The 17,248-nt window shown below is 32.1% G+C and overlaps 2 protein-coding genes across 2 annotated transcripts; one reads left to right on the top strand and one right to left on the bottom strand.

Moving 5' to 3' along the window:
* The first annotated feature begins 12,133 nt into the window (after positions 1-12,133).
* LOC121116503 (uncharacterized) lies at positions 12,134-12,914 on the top strand. Its single transcript, XM_040710757.2, has 2 exons — positions 12,134-12,282; positions 12,350-12,914. The coding sequence occupies exons 1-2, from the start codon at positions 12,271-12,273 to the stop codon at positions 12,788-12,790; spliced, it is 453 nt and encodes a 150-aa protein (XP_040566691.1). The 5' UTR covers positions 12,134-12,270; the 3' UTR covers positions 12,791-12,914.
* Positions 12,915-15,564: 2,650 nt separating this feature from the next.
* Positions 15,565-16,542, bottom strand: LOC121116367 (uncharacterized). Its single transcript, XM_040710614.2, has 2 exons — positions 16,432-16,542; positions 15,565-16,365 (listed from the first exon to the last, which is right to left on the bottom strand). The coding sequence occupies exons 1-2, from the start codon at positions 16,441-16,443 to the stop codon at positions 15,634-15,636; spliced, it is 744 nt and encodes a 247-aa protein (XP_040566548.1). The 5' UTR covers positions 16,444-16,542; the 3' UTR covers positions 15,565-15,633.
* Positions 16,543-17,248: the final 706 nt, after the last annotated feature.

Below are 17,248 nucleotides of genomic sequence, written 5' to 3'. Positions count from 1 at the left end.
GCCAAATGATTTATAAAATATTCATTTCCGAAAGATGGCGCAGATATGTAATGTGCATAGATAGTAAATTAACGAAGAAGTTAACAACACTCACAATAGACATTTTAATCAAGGGGGTTTCTAAATTATCAAGCTACGGTCAATCCAAAATTTAAGTCTTTTAATTAAGATAAGTGATCAATATTGGAGACTTAAAGGCTGAAGTTGGACACAATAATTTATTGAATGTTTTCAAGGCTTCCTTTATGAAAGAGTGGGGCAATAGGGGTTAGGAAAATTTTTATTTAAACTATTTTGCCTCAGAACATTTTGCCTTAAATCACTTTTGTAATAGGGTATGCCAATAAAAAAAAAGAATTATATGATGTCTTGGTTACCCTTATCATCTAATTAGCCCCCTTGGCAGCAATGATGGCTTCCAGGCGGCTACCCATTGTGGATGTAGTCCTCAGCCATGGTATCCCAGTTCTGGTTGACGGTATCCTTGATGCTGTTTATATTTGACTGACGGACGGTGCAGGGCTTGGACTCAACATGCACCCAAAAAGTGAAGTCCAATGTGTTTGCATCTGGTGAGTAGGGGCCCTCATTTTCTTTGTCCAGAAAGGCAAGTTGTCCTCCAACCACTTCTGGGCCTTTTTACACGTGTGTGCGGGTGCACCATCCTGATGGAGCACTGCGTTCATGTCCGGGTAGTTGGTCGGGATCCCCAACTACTTTACAATCTCTGTTGATTTCTTTCCAGCATCTAAAAGTGCACGGACCGAAATTCGTTGGTCACGTTCAGATGGCATTTTCTCGGTTTGTAAGACACTTAGGAAGATCTAGTTTTTTTTTTTTTTTGATGATTTCATTTTTTGTTTTTTTTAGTATTTGACCGGAACAATTTTACTGCATTAAAAAAAACTTTGATTTATTTACCAAAAACGAAGTTTAAAGATTTATTCACTCCACTCGATATTAAAGCGAAATATCATTTTAAGACGAAATAGTTTAAAGTATATTACCGGGCACGGGCACATTATTCCAAGGAGTACGTTCGTGTAAGGCATGGCATCTTTAAATAAAGGATGCCATGAAGGGCAAAGGTGTGCTTTTTAAATAAAATTGGGTACACTGAAATTATATGATACTAGTAGAAGTACCCAAAATTGTTTTTTTTTTGTAAATTTAATTAATTAATTCAACCTTGTGACCAATTTTTAGGACATTAAACGTCCAAAATCAAATATTGACTAAAACAATAGTTGCTTAAAATCTTTCCAGCTTTATTTTTCATACATTAAAATTAATGAATTTTTCAAGATACTTTGACCTCTAACAAAATCCTACCTAGAGGTATTTGGATCAACAAAGCATGGGTTATTATATTTACATTTACACACTTTTTCATTCTACATTTGATAAAAGTTTTGGTTCACTTCTAAAAATAAAATAAAAAGGTAAAAAAACAACAACAATATCGTTATTTTAAAGGTTTATAGCGAAAAATTGGCATATTGACCAGATTACTAAGAGCACAGCCAAGTATTCACTCCCAAATTTCCAACTAATCATTTTTCTCATTAGCCAGTTTACCCCAAAGAAAGAAAATGTGAAAAACTTGCGGTAGCATTAATAAATTACGGGGAAAAAACATGATTTGTAGGTAATCAAGAAAAGACATCTCAAACCTAAAAAACCGGGTTTGGTTTGAATTCTATATTTAGCTATATTATTGATTCAATATGTCTTCCTTACCAAGACGTCTGGAATTGCAAAGTCTAGGGAGGAGTCGTCAGTGCTGGAACACATAGAAACAGGTCTAAATTCGGCCATATTGATGTAACAGAAGTTTTGGTTCTTCTTTTCTTCTTGGGGCTCTAATCGACTTATTGATTTAGTAGGCAGTAAAGAGGAGATGCCAACGTTCTTTGGTACCTTCTCAGCAATGACACCTGGGCTGAGAAGATCGCAACTGCGTTGCGTTTTTAGTTGTTGCTCAAATAAAAACTTACACTTAGAGACATGGAATAAAAACAAAACTGGTTTATTTTTGTTTCAGCTCCCCATTGGTTGCGTAATGAAACCATGTAATTAAAAATAACGAGGGAAAAATTGTAGATAAATGCTATTGCAAGTTTTGGGTACCTATTCCATACATTGTGTTACTCCATCACGTCCTTATCTTTATTGTATCACGCAATCTTTTCTCCAAAAAGATACAGAAAAGGGGCTGTAATCATCTGATTGTTAACCAAATAATTCAATCATACCAACCGCTATTTATATCTTATATACTCGGAGACTATCACTGTCATGTTATTTCTACAACATTTTAAAAATAAATTACATATTATTAAAATCTACGTAGTATTTTATTCGATACTCCATTATAATATAGAAATAGCCAAAATTTATTCATAGAAATAATAAAATGGCCAATATACAGGGAACGGGGATCAAATTGTCGCCAAAATATTTTTCTACAAAAAACAACACAAAATATACATTTTTTAACTTTTTTATTGAAAATCAAAACTATGACGAGCATATAGGTATAGAGTAGCCATTCATTCGATATAATCACCGTTGGCATCAATAACGGCCTCAATACAGCCTCTGAACCGGCCGCAGGCTCTTCTGACCATCTCATTGTCCATGTTGCCGAATACCTCCTTGATAGAGTCCATCAGGCTGGCCTTGGTGCTATGGGGATGTATGTCTGTATGTCTCTTGACATAGCCCCAGACAAAATAGTGCAAAGAGAGAGTTAGAAGGCCACAAATCCTTGGTTATGACGTCATAACAGTTCTCGGTTAACCACTGGATGGAGATTTTGGACCCATTTGCCACACCCAGGGCCTGTCTCCAGCCCTTTCCCTCGCCATGGCCTTCATGGACCTGGTAGGGTCATCTTCAACCATCTTCTTCACCTTGTTGACAAAGTCGGTGTCCCTGACCTTCCTGTCGGCGCCCTCCTCCTTGGGTGCCCTCTTTATGGTGGCATCAACATCCCAGGTGTCCTCTAGCTTCTTACAAATACGCTGAACAGTCCGTAAATTCACTCCTAAGGTTGAAACAATCGTTGAATTGGAGATTTCACCTCCATTATTAACCAATGCCATGACTACGGCGGACCTCGAAAGCTCCTCGTTCCACTTATAGCTCTTTATCTCCTCATATGATGACGGCATGATGCTAACTGAACTACGTATCGTCAGCTGACGAGAATAGCTTTCCTATTTGGTAACCGGTTTTTTATTTGATAATGTCGTCTTCAAGTTATCAAGGTTTAAAGTAGGCGAAAATTTAATCCCCGCTCCCTGTATATGTATATTATATAAACGACGAGGGGTCAACAAGAAATTGTATTCCTGTTCTTTTGGAAACGGAGCAGATGTATTGAATAATTTATTACTTTGTGTATTTATGATAAGAATCAGTTATGAAATAGCCATGACGTATCAAGGGAGAAGAGATAATCGACAGCTGACAATAAAATAACTAGGGTATTTTTGTGTGTGCGAGATAAAGATATTTATTGACAAATTTTCAATAAATTTTAGTTAAATATTTAATATTATTAGACATATTGCAAAATGGTAATTTGTAACAAGACTTTTCAAACTCCCTGTAACTTGAATATGTAAGCTACAAGTGTATGCACATTGCACATGCTGCAATGTTCATCATTTACCATATCTACATACTTAAATGTCATGAATGCTAATTCATAAATTGGTTTTGCGAAAGAGTACAAATCTGTTCAAAGAGGAAAAAATAAAAGTTATCACGTTTTATTTATTTGTTTTGTATTTTTAATAAATAAATGTCTTGAGGCATTGGTTTGATATTTCTTTCGAAAAAATTCAAAACAAACAAAATGAATATAAAATATCACGAAAATGCATACAGAAGTATTAGCAATTAAAAATAACAAAAGCAATCATGATATTTATATGTAGTACATTGTACGTATCTACATACTTGTGTTTCGGTCTGAAAATCCTTACCTGGTCTGAGACTGCGGGGATGGGCTAAAGGGGCTGTAGCCCTCCTCCAAATTAAGGAATGTTTGCTTTTTACCAGAATCATTTTTCGTCATTCCGGGAAATTATGCTGCATGGGAGCAAAAAAAAGAATTTTTGAAATATTTTTAAAAAACATTTCATTTTTTGTGAATAGATACGGATTTTTGAAAAAATTTCCATGAAAAATAATATTTAACTTTTGAAATTTTTTTCAAAAAAATTTAATTTTCTGTGAAAAGCTTTGGATTATTGAATTTTTTTTCGAAAAATATTAATATTAGTTTTCCGGCAAATTATGCAGCAGAGCAAAAAATTTAATATTTGAAATTTTTTTCCAAAAATTTCATTTTTTTGTCAATACCTACGGATTTTTGAAAAAATTTCCAGAAAAATAATATTTAATTTTTAAAATTTTTTTCGAAAAAATTTAATTTTCTGTGAAAAGCTATAAATTTTTGAAAAAAAAAAAGTGGAAGTGTTAGATTTTTTTTTTTCAAAAAAATTTTTTTTTTTCCCGACAAATTATGCAGCAGAGCAAAAAATTTAATATTTAAATTTTTTTCCAAAAAATCTCACTTTATATGAATAGATATGGATTTTTGAAAAAATTTCCAAGAAATATAATATTTTAAGTTTAATTTTGGAAACTTTTTTTTTCCAAAAATTAAAGTTTCTGTGAAAAATTATGAATTTTTGAAAAAAATTCAAAAAATTAAATTTTCTGCATATAGCTTTGGATTATTTAATTTTTTTCCCCAAAAAATTAATTCCCTGTGAATAGCTATGAATTTTTGTAATTTTTAATCCAAAAAAACATTTCTCAAGCAATAATATCCAATAAGATTGTTTTTTTTTTAAATGCTCCTTTAATTGGTCAGATGGAGTTGTACTTATTAAGTATAAGGAAACATTATAGTATTACATTTACTCCAATCTGATCTAGGAATTGTCTTTGAAGTCAATTTTCATGATAATTTCTCCCTAAATCTAATATGATACAATTATATGTGTATGAAGGGGCGTTACTTGCTTTCATTCTTTGAAGAGCTCAAATTGGGAATATTGATGTAAATCGTGTGTATTTTGTATCTGACCTATTTCTTCGTGTTGGTAAACTAAAGACTGAATTTTGTCTTTCTAAACTGTTGTTATAATTATTTAATTCCTAAGGGCTGTCCTTCCTTTTCTATAACAAAGTCCTTTGATATATAAAATTTGGGGGGTAAAAAATACCCTATTCAAGAAGGTGGCGTTGTAAATTTCATGCTTTTTTTATGAAATTTTGATCCAAGACTTTGAAGGAAAATTTAAAATTATTGCATTTTATGTGTATACAAAATAAAATAAAAAATACTTAAAACCTTAATGCCGAATGGAAAAATTTCGAATTTGTAAATTTTATATATTTATTATTATTATTATTTTGAAGAAAAAGATTTCCTTTTGTTTAATTACTCACATTGTTTTATGTTTCCGGTAAATTTTTTACTTTAAATTGGGCTCTATCATGTAAAAACATGATTTTACTACCGGATGGCAAGAAATCTGGCCGGTCTATTTTTCCAATACCATTGTAAAAAGTCAATTTAAAAAAAAAATGTTTATTTATATTAAGATAAAAAATGTTAAATGGTTCTGGTGTCAAAATTAATGTCAGATAATTCTTAGTATTAATGTACTATTAAGATTCGGAATTCGATTATGTCAAAGTGAATTAAAAATGTTTATGGACATTGAATACATTTGGACACATTTTTCACCAAAATTGTGTGTGCAAGGATTTAATGATGAATGTTTTGCTACATTATAATGTCCAAGTGTCTATTTTCACATAAAAACATAATAGATCAAAATGGAAACATGATATGCATTAAATGTTAGAAAAATAAAAATGGTTTATTTTATAACTGGATAATATCAAGTAGAAACATGTATAACATCCTAAAGGGGTATCCACTTATGTGTCTCAAAAGATACCTACTATTAACGTCTTTTGAAAGTTCAGTCCTAATTTTTTCTTAATGTCCAAAATCGCTCAATCTATCTAACTAATTCTTACAACTGTTTAATGACTATTCTAGGGTGTTTACTATATGGAATCTGCATTTATTTTTTGTAGTTTTATTTAATTTAACTAAAGGCTAATGTTTGATATTTTTAATAATAATATAATTAAATTTATGATTGTTATATATTAGACCATTATTATTAAGTCCATGTATCGTGTACCACGATACACTTTTTAAAACAGACAAATCAAAGACAACTATTATTACAATATTGAAGATAATTTTTAATTTTTTTATAGAAAAAAATCGATTCGACCTCAAAAATTTTATGTAATGACTATGAAATGTTTCCCGTAGGATAAATGGTTTTTTACGCTCTATTATCTAAAACCTTTTTCCAGATGAAAACGATATCTTCTAGTAGGTATCTTTAGAGGGGATCGCCCATCAATGAATTGGTCTTTACTTGACCAAAGTCTATATAAATAAATATTTCATTTGTCAGATTTACTCTCGGCCTTAAATTAATTATTAACAAGCAGAAGAATCCAGCATTGCCCAGACTTATTAAACGTCGTCAAACAGACAAACTTGTCCTTAAAAAATATAGAAAGTAACGACCCATGAAATCTGCATTGTTACTGACCGTTTTTCATGAGTACACTCGCACGTAGCTACTCAATGATAAATAGATATTACCTCCTCAAGAATGAAAGGATAATAAAATAAGGAAAAATAATAATTTGAGGGATGCCTGATGAGCCAGTAAGTACTTTAGTCTAAATAGCACTACCAGGCTGAGCCTTAGTTACACATGCTTGATGTTACATGCAAAACGTCTGTGATATTTGATTAGCATTACTAAGTTACTATTGGGTAGATCGAATATATGTATATTATATACATGAGGGAGCACTATATATAGGAAGCCCTGTATACACGCTCAATGCTACATGGAAAACGCCTTCTGACTGCGTCGTTATTTATCAGATCAAAAATATGTTGAAAAATATATTTTCAAACCTCTATGCATTATTTTTTCTGGCTAGATGGCTATTAAATTGAATCAATGTTACTTTTTAACCATAAATAACAAGACTTTTTTTGTAAAATAACTCAATTTAGTTAAATTGTATCAACTTACTGAATATTCAAATTTTATCTCATGGTCACATAACAAAATGCCCTAATTCCCTTAATGAATCATCTTTTTATATTAAAGAAAGCCAGAGTTGGTTGGTAGTTAGGAAATACTTTGTTTTATTAATTAAAGATTATAATATATGGACATTTAAAAAACCTTTTTATACGAATAATCTATTTGACACCGGGTCAAATCTCTCATTTGCTTCAAAGTCCAAAGAAATATAATTCATTTGTGTACCATTCGAGTATTATTCGAATTGGGAAAAAATACTCGACTATATTAAAGACCAACAATTTTCTTTAAGTTACTCGAATCCGTCCTGCAAATATTATTTGAAATACTCGACTATACAAACTCGAATGAACAAAACTAAAAATATTCGAGTATATGTAGATTAATATTATCTCCATTTGTTTACACATTTTTATTGAGTAATTCCTTATAAATTTTGTTTCATTTTTTGGCGGGGGATTTTTTTTCTTGGTCTAATTGGTGCTTAGTTTTATGACTGTCTTATAACTGCAGTCAAATGCACTTAATTGTTGAATTTAGATTATATATATTCAGAGGGAAAATATTTTTTTTGTCTAATGTTTTTGCCTCAATAGTTATTACTCAAATCCAACACTATTATTTATATATAAATCAAACCTCTTTGATTTAATTTAAAGAGGTAATCATCATTATGAAGCATATTTTCTCAAAAATTCAAGAGGCAAATTATTTTGAATGATTTTGACAATGAGCGACAGGTGTGCAGAGCAAATTGAAAATCATTGTTTCTTTCCTTTGTAATAGGTACGACTTAAATACTCGTTGTTTCTTTCAAACATCTCATAAACATATGACAAATGAAATCCGTGTTGTATGGGGACTTTGTTAGTACTAAAACCCGTAGAATGGGAAAAATTATTTTTCATAGTCCACTTTTTATAATTTTTTCTTTTTTTAAATGTGATTAGGACAATTAACAACACATTTTATTCATAAATTATTTAAAATGATGCATTTCAGACAATATATTGCTAAAATGATGATAAAATTTCGTTTTGATTAGGGTTTTCCTTCATCTTTCATCCGTTTATTTCAATACTAAAAACTTTAAAGTATGAGGAAATAAGCAATATATATTCAGCAACCTTTTAAATCATATGTTTGTTAATAAGTTAACCAAAAGTTTGAAGTTTTTTAAGTTTGAAATCAAATACTAACAGGATACTCACCTCTATTAATAAATCTATAAAATTCTATAATATGCGTTATACAAAATCGGCAGTGTTTGAAATCGCGTTATGCGGTGACCTCTGTTACTAGGAACCCATGAAATTAACCGGAGATCCTACACTTAATTAGTTCATATTTCACAATTATTTGACACCTCAGATCCCTAAAAAATCAGCACTTTATCTCTGATTATTAATTTTTTTTTATTGAGGATTGGATAGGGTAATAGAAATTTACAAAATTTCAGATATTTAGCCTTTAAAACAGCAACCCATACACTTGTAGTCATAAAGATAACATGAAGAATACAGAATACATAGATGTGAGTAGACAATAATTTATTCATTCTTCAAAAAAAAAAATATCAATACTTCGATTTTTCTATATTTATTATTTACTAACGGGATCCCGCTAAAAGTTAATTCCCTGGTTAATGAGAAACTCTAGTTTGGTCTCATAAATTGTTATCATTCATAATCATTTAACGAATATCTCAAAATGTTGTTCAAGGAGAGCTGATACATTTTTTTCTGAAATCAGGATACTTCACTGGACATATGGCATCGGCTTGAACCATTTTTAGCATGAGCAAGGCCTGGGGGTCTTTTCATTTTATACTTAAAATGACCTTTTTCACAGCTTTTTTAAATACACTATGTTCATTTTTCATTTCATTAACGTTTTTCCTAGAAAGTAATTTTTACTTCCTAAAAAAAGTGAATTATTTTTCTATTTTTATATTCTTTGATAAAAGTTTCATCTTATTGTATATATTAAATTAACAAAAAAATTATATCCTGTGCGGGATCCGTAGTCAGAGCTAGGCCTGTGGAAAATGCCCAAATTAAACCGGGTTTGCTTCAGGATCCAAAGGGCAGATCTTCTTTTCTGCTTCCAATATACTCTCTTCAGTGAGATAATGAAACTATTGGGTCCCTTAGAAAGATGAATCAGCCCTTCCCAGAATTAATTTAAAATATGAAATGTTTGCTAGTTTAAGGGCCTTCATGCATAGGAGCCCTGTTTCATTGTAGCCCTCATGAATGCTCTCTTACGTCACTATATCTTTATCTTACTTTCTTTGAGTTAATATGACCGTGGTCCAGCCCAATCTCACTTGTCGGTCCTTAAAGAAGGTAAAATGGATCCTGCGTGACGTCATCGATAATATTTTTCTTTTTTTAAGTAGTATCATTCTATTATATGTAAACTTTACAACTATATAAAAATAATTTATGTTCGTATTATAACGATAATAGGAATATTTGTTGCAAGATATATGCAATATTCTTAATTTATATCTCATCTTATTAGGTTTAATTAAGCATCGACATTTTTAGGAAACATTCCAAGGAAGGACAGCTAAGGACCAATCCTTACAATGGACTAGAAAGGACCGAAAAAATAATGACTGACCCAACACTAGTCTTCAATAACTTTTCTGAAAAAAATGACACACATCATTTTCCCTCAATTTGTTTTCTAATAAAGTGACGTGCGACTGGATTATCACCGTTTTAATTGTAGACACTATTTTACTACAATACTAGTTACAGACTGAAGTTGGACCAAATTCTTAAAAATTATAACGCACTCAGGCGATTCTAGGAACTCCAGGCGGACACCAACCCTAATTTTGAACAATATTATACGCAGAATTCTAAAAAAATATGACTTTCTGGTATGCTATAAAAAAGAAATAAAAATTTGACATGGTAGACTTAACAATATGAAGAATATTTAGACGGAGAGCAGTTTAGCTGTTATGAAGTTTTACTAAACTAGCAACAAGTAACAGTTGTAAAAGAAGGCAATCAACAGAAATCCCAGTCTGTACATAGCAAGGACATAGGGAGGGAACACTCCAACATCCATGTTCAATTCTACTATGAGAACAACGAGGATTTACACTTATAACTAGTGGTAGAGTTGTATAATCAAACCAGGGGGATGATTAGCGATGGATCCTGATTATTGGGGGATTTCTTCCCAGAGAAATTCATACAAATACAGTTGATTAATATGCAATTTTAACACGTAATATGCGAATATATAGCCTATAAACGAATCATGAAAGAGATTTTTTTTTAAAGATAACTTTTTACATAAAATAAGTCGATGAAAATTAGACAAAGTGTTAATATTGAGGCAATGGCCATATTCATTTTTTAACCTACACAAAAGGATTGATGATGGAATGCCCGTTTTAGAAAGGGATAATTTTAGACCATTTTCATTGGTGGGACCGGCATCACTCTACTCCCCATCTCCCAACAACTCGAGCAACTTTCTCAACAAATCTTTTATGAGCACAGACAACAGTGATTAATTTATACTAAGATCTTCTCTCTTTAAGGATTAAATAATAATTATAACCCAGAATGTTTATTTACATTTTTATAAAATGTAATTTCCCAATTTATTATGATGTAGTTTTGTTATATTATATATTGTAAAATAAAGATCTTAAATTAAGAGTAATAATTATAATAGCATTGAAAGATAATAAATACTAATCCAATTGCTAACTCAAGAAAATCATCATTCGCACATTTCGATCATATTTTATACAGCTCCAATTATATCTAATTGTAAAATTCCCTTAGGAACATACACAAATAAAATTGAATCAAGGGTCTTTTGCAAGTCATTGATATAATATGTACAATACATTGTATATAGAGATGCTCAGGTAAAGAATCATACTTGTATAGGTAGTTAAGCAGGCGTCTTTTTCCCAAAAAATTCGTGGATAAATATTTGGATAATTATTATTGTCGAATATGCTTCGAAATTACAAAAGTTATGATTCTGAAGATTTTTATTCTCATGAAAAGGATGTGAGCATTTTTTTTTTTTATGTACAAAGAAGAGTAGAAATAATATTATGTAATTTGCATTACGTAAAATCATAAAATAGATTTTTTATTAATTGTCCAACATAAGTGAACCAATTCTCGTTAATCAAAATCACAAAGATTGAGCTCATTTCCCTCTTTAATTGGTAATATAATAATATATTGTTTTTTAATGAAGGACCATGTTATCAAATCCTTTAGGGATCCATTTTTTACAATATTGCATATGGGGCCCGTCAACACAGAAGAATACTAACATGATTTTTTCTTAAAATGGAGTCTGAATTACATATGTATTCTTTGGGGAATTATTCTAAAATTTCTATGAACCAATAGTTTCTCTTAAAGTTCCAAAAATTAATATTCACAAATTAGTTATAACTGACGAAACACTAGGTTGTTTCATAGACAAATAAAGACCACAAATGGATTTTCATTGGTAGTTCACCATGGCAAGATTTTAATAGATTAAAATTCATAATGAATGAAAAATATCAAACTTATACAATATTAAAATAAAAATATGCTTAAATAAAAACAAATCAACCCTAAAAATTAAGGAATAATTAATAAAAAAAGTATTTTTTATAGTTTAATAAACAGTTTTCGTAGTCAAAAATTATAAATTGGTAAAATAGGGTCACATAAATGAACAGGGAATGTATATTAGACACTTCATATTAAGTTATTGGTCTCCATTAAGTTAATAACACAACTTTAATAGAATGAAAGTTATTCATTTTGAGTAATTCAATTCACCAACAAATCTAATTACTGAGAACGACATCCCTTATGTATAAACCAATTGTAGAAATTACCTAGACTGTAGGTAGTATTGAAGATCATACCTTCAATACGTACAAACAAGTATCAAAGCGCCTCTTAACATGTGCAGCTCTTGATGCAATAGCATCGTTCTATGTTATGTGAGTATAAATAATGATTTAAATTCGCCGATAGTCATCAGTTGATCAACAGATTTCCAATAGCTTGATACAAGTATAATCTCACAAACAGAAATGAATATCCTTGTAAGATTTCTTGGACTTGAATTCGGATCACTAATTTTTTTCATTTTTTTTCAAACCATTTTATTAGACGCTCGCTGGTATTGCTATACTCGCCACTTTGGCTCTTGCTGGTCCCGATCATGGCCATGGACACCATGGTGTTCCCCATGGTGGAGGCCATGGTCACCATGGATATGGAAAGCGTGAAGCTGAACCTTCCTACGGTCATGGACACGGCGGTCACTCGTCTGGAGGCTATGGACATCATGGATATGGAAAGCGGGAAGCTGAACCTTCCTACGGTCATGGCCATGGTGGTTTCTCTTCTGGAAGCTATGGACATCATGGATATGGAAAGCGTGAAGCTGAGCCTTCCTACGGTCATGGCCATGGTGGTTTCTCTTCTGGAAGCTATGGACATCATGGATATGGAAAGCGTGAAGCTGAGCCTTCCTATGGGCATGGACATAGGTATGGTGGTCACTCTTCTGGAGGAGGCCGTAGTCATCATGGATATGGAAAGCGTTAATGACTTTTTTAATCTTCGGCCTGATTCAAGAGTTTTGGAAAAAAGACCATTTGAAATTGGCTGAATATAAGCCTAGTCATAAAATCTATACATTTATCAATACAATAAAGACATTAAAAAAACATTTCCGATTAAATTATTTGAATAACTTTAAATATATTAGTCATTCCATGTGAAATTTTCACGTGAAAACAGACTTAACGAAAATTTAGTATGGGGTACCATGACAGTACACGAGCTCAGGAAATTTTGTACTATGATTTAATCCCTCTCTAAATTTTGTAGCCTAAAGATGAAGAAATTAATATTTTGATGAATATTTGATTGGTGATATATCATAGACCAGAGCAATGGTATATGGGATCGACCTTAAAATAGTAATTTTTTTTCTTGAGTGCACCCAAAACTTTTTGAATTCGAATAAGGAAATTCTTGAGACCATTCCTTCGATTCGATTGGATTCTTTTTTTGGAGGACTTTTTTTATTCTTAAAAGATTAAAAGAACCATTCAAATATCATTTTTTTTCCTTTGACATCTTCTTTTTACCGACGGAAATATTGTTTGGAAAGGGTAGGGGGTGTCCACAATCTTCCGTCGTGATAACTCAGAGTCTATTTGAGTGGACATACATACATGGTGCGGTTTTACAATTAAGAATTTTCGAGACCAGGACATAAACCTTTTTATTTCTCGAATTAGTAGAGATGTTTACAAATCCACAAACGTAGGGATCCTCCATGAACCTAATTATTCAATCAAACCAACCTCAGCCTCAACCACGGCCTCCAACCCGGCCTAGAAGCTGCTGCACACCTTGATCAGGTGATCTTCATTCATATTGTTCACATATTAGATAATGGAGGCTCTCAGAGAAGCCAAATTGTTGTGAGCACGCTTGTTGGACTCCCTCTTCAAGACGCCCCACACGAAATAGTCTAAAAGATTGCAGTCCGAGGAGCTAGGGGCTACATTTTCTAAGACCAGAACATCTCCAAATTGTCTGAAAACCAATTTTGTACGCAGATCAATCTTCCTTCTTCCTTGCTGGTATTATATCCCTCCAGACTCCTTGAACTCTTTTGCAACTTTGTACACGGTCGCAGAGGACAACTTGAGAAAGTCCATGATCTCTTTTGGTGCACGGCTTGCACGAGGACGACAATGATCGCTGCACAACGGTCGTACTCGGAAGGCATTTTGAAAACTTTGTAAACAGAACTTATCCAAAAATTATGAGCTGTTTCTTCTTTTTGTTTGTATTTTAATAGGTCATGGGGTTTAGTTAACTTCTCTTTATTTGAAGAAAGCATACTCAGCTATCTTTGGTGTAAATTGTTTTAAAAATGTATTAAATATGTAAGTATGAATTTATATATAATTCTTATATTTCCCAATCACCAATGCTATTTTAAACGTAGAGGGGTCTCCTCTTGATAGCAGTAATTCAATTTATCATATCCCAAAATCCCAGAACAGGGAGCTGATAGAAACAAGGGTCTTGAATCATTAGTACCATATGTAGTGCTCCAGCTTTCTCTTGGCGCTCTTACAAAAATCCTACCTCTAGACATACGTAGGTATATCTAATAGTGGTGTACTACTATTGGAAAATTAGTAAGAATGTAGTTATAGTGTTGGATTCGAGTTTTTGAGCTCTGCGTCAAAGGAATTCTTGATACCAAAGTATACCAATTTCCCTATTTGGCAAATCTTAAATTTTTGAAAATTTCTACATCATATAATTTGTCATGTGATTTCTTCTTTTATTTATTTTAAATGCACTCATCCAATCCTGAGAAAATGCAATTTATAGATAAAAAAAATCACCATATTTAAAGGATTTTTGTTCGAAAAGTCCAAAATCATGAAACATGAAGCCGATATTAACAAGAGTAACTCTCGTTCCCACTTTTTTCTCGCACTCTTACAAAAAACCCATCTCTACTCATCAGTCATCCCAACATATTAAAGAAGTGTTATTGTACTGAGAAGTTACGTGGGAGTTTGCTCAAGAAAAAAGGACAGAAACATTGACAATTTCTTAGGGAGTAATCTTCTATGTTATCGAAGAAAAAAAAATGAGAATTCCAACTCTTCGCCTCAATAATTTTCTGTTTCGACAAAAAATAATTCAATATTTCTATAGAATTAGAGTTTTTAAAACAAAGTACTCTTTTGAAAAATAACCCTCAACTATTTATGCTTCAAATCAACACTTTTAGTGTAAAAACCATTGTAAACTAGTGGCGTGACTCCTTTTCAAACAAAACTCTTAAGTTATAGTAATTTTTATCATTTCAATGAATAAACTAAATTTCATGGGGATACTTGACTTGATTATGACTCAAAAATTGGCTCAAACTAATAAAAAGGGTAAACAAAACAAATCGAAAATCCCATTTGATACAAAAACTAATTATAGATTCGTACAGAGTGTACCATGAACAACTATGTAGAATTGAATATTGAAATGTTAAGATTTTTTGTTGGCTTATTTTATAAAAAAAAAAAATATTTTACAGCTTTTCACGTAATAATACCGGTTATAAATTTTGGTTATAATTTAGTCCCAGTAAAATTTTCATTACCCCTAGACACTATCAATTTAATTTTGATGCCAAACATATATTTTTATTAAATAAAAATTTACTTCACTCTAAATAATTATTTAATAGAGTCTTGATATTAAACCAAAATACTCTCTCTAAATGTGTTTATTGTCGAATTTACACGTAAATACATGAATAGGTAGATTCTATGACTGGGCTAATATTAAGTCAATTTCATATAGTTGATATTTTTTCCAAAACTCTTGAATCAGGGTGAATATTGAATAAGTCATTAATGATGGTATCCACGACCATATCCTCCATGAGAGTAGCTACCGTATCCTCTGGAAGGTTCAGCTTCACGCTTTCCATATCCATGATGTCCATAGCTTCCAGAAGAGTAACCACCATGTCCATGACCGTAGGAAGGTTCAGCTTCACGCTTTCCATATCCATGATGTCCATAGCTTCCAGAAGAGTAACCTCCATGTCCATGACCGTAGGAAGGTTCAGCTTCACGCTTTCCATATCCATGATGTCCATAGCTTCCAGAAGAGTAACCACCATGTCCATGACCGTAGGAAGGTTCAGCTTCACGCTTTCCATATCCATGATGTCCATAGCTTCCAGAAGAGTAACCACCATGACCATGACCGTAGGAAGGTTCAGCTTCACGCTTTCCATATCCATGATGTCCATAGCTTCCAGAAGAGTAACCACCATGTCCATGACCGTAGGAAGGTTCAGCTTCACGCTTTCCATATCCATGATGTCCATAGCTTCCAGAAGAGTAACCACCATGGCCATGACCGTAGGAAGGTTCAGCTTCACGCTTTCCATATCCATGATGTCCATAGCTTCCGGAAGAGTAACCACCATGTCCATGCCCGTAGGAAGGTTCAGCTTCACGCTTTCCATATCCATGATGCCCATAACTTCCTCCATGGGAAACAGCATGGTGTCCACGGCTATGATCGGGATCAGCGAGAGCCAAAGTGGCAAGGATGGCAATACCAACGAGGGTCTAATAAAATGGTTTGAAAAAAATGAAAGAAATTAGTGATCCGAATTCAAGTCCAAGAAATCTTACAAGGATATTCATTTCTGTTCGTGTGATTAGACTTGTATCAAGCTATTGGAAGTCAGTTGATCAACTGATGACTCTCATTTGATTCAAATCATCTTATATACTCTAATAAAAATTGCCATAGATGAGGAATAATGAAGAACATACATGACGATCTTTTAGCGTCAAGGGCTGTACAAGTTCTTTGCGTGGAGGGCGCATTGTTACTTTTATGTTTTGACGTATAAAATACTTAATTATAGATATGGCAATAGTAAATATCATAATATTCTCCCTATTAAAGCTTCTTTTCTACTTATACCAAGATCAGTGGTCAGTGGCTTTAACCCAAAAGTTTATAATTTAAAAAAAATATGCATTCACTGTAATTTGTTTTTAAATTTAGGGTTTGACGTTACGTCACAAAACATTTGAAACTAGTTTCACCATCCTTGTATGTTCTGTGATAGGCAACTTTTTTTAATGTCCAGTTTAAGGAAAGTTGTACTTTTATCTTTACTTTTATTTTTAGAAAAATTATTGTTTTACAGAGTAAGGATATTACAGTTTAACTTTCGAACTAAAGAAATATTGGGTATGCCAGTCTTGAAAACATGATATTTTTTTCCGTTCATCTGGTCCTTTCCTCAGTATTAATTGACCAATGTATAAATAGTTAATGGGTATATACTGTTAAAATGATTATGTGTTTTAAAAAATAAATATATCTGACCTCTTATCTTCTATTGTAATATCTGAATGTCATTGCAATTCCCAAACCTATTGGTTTTATGATTAAAAGAAGAATTTTCAAGGATCAGGAATCATCTTTTTGCAAGTT

The sequence above is a fragment of the Lepeophtheirus salmonis genome, chromosome 4 (assembly GCF_016086655.4).
Source record: "Lepeophtheirus salmonis chromosome 4, UVic_Lsal_1.4, whole genome shotgun sequence".
In the NCBI taxonomy this organism is placed as follows: domain Eukaryota; kingdom Metazoa; phylum Arthropoda; class Copepoda; order Siphonostomatoida; family Caligidae; genus Lepeophtheirus; species Lepeophtheirus salmonis.
This window is presented reverse-complemented; position numbering and strand designations above follow the sequence as displayed.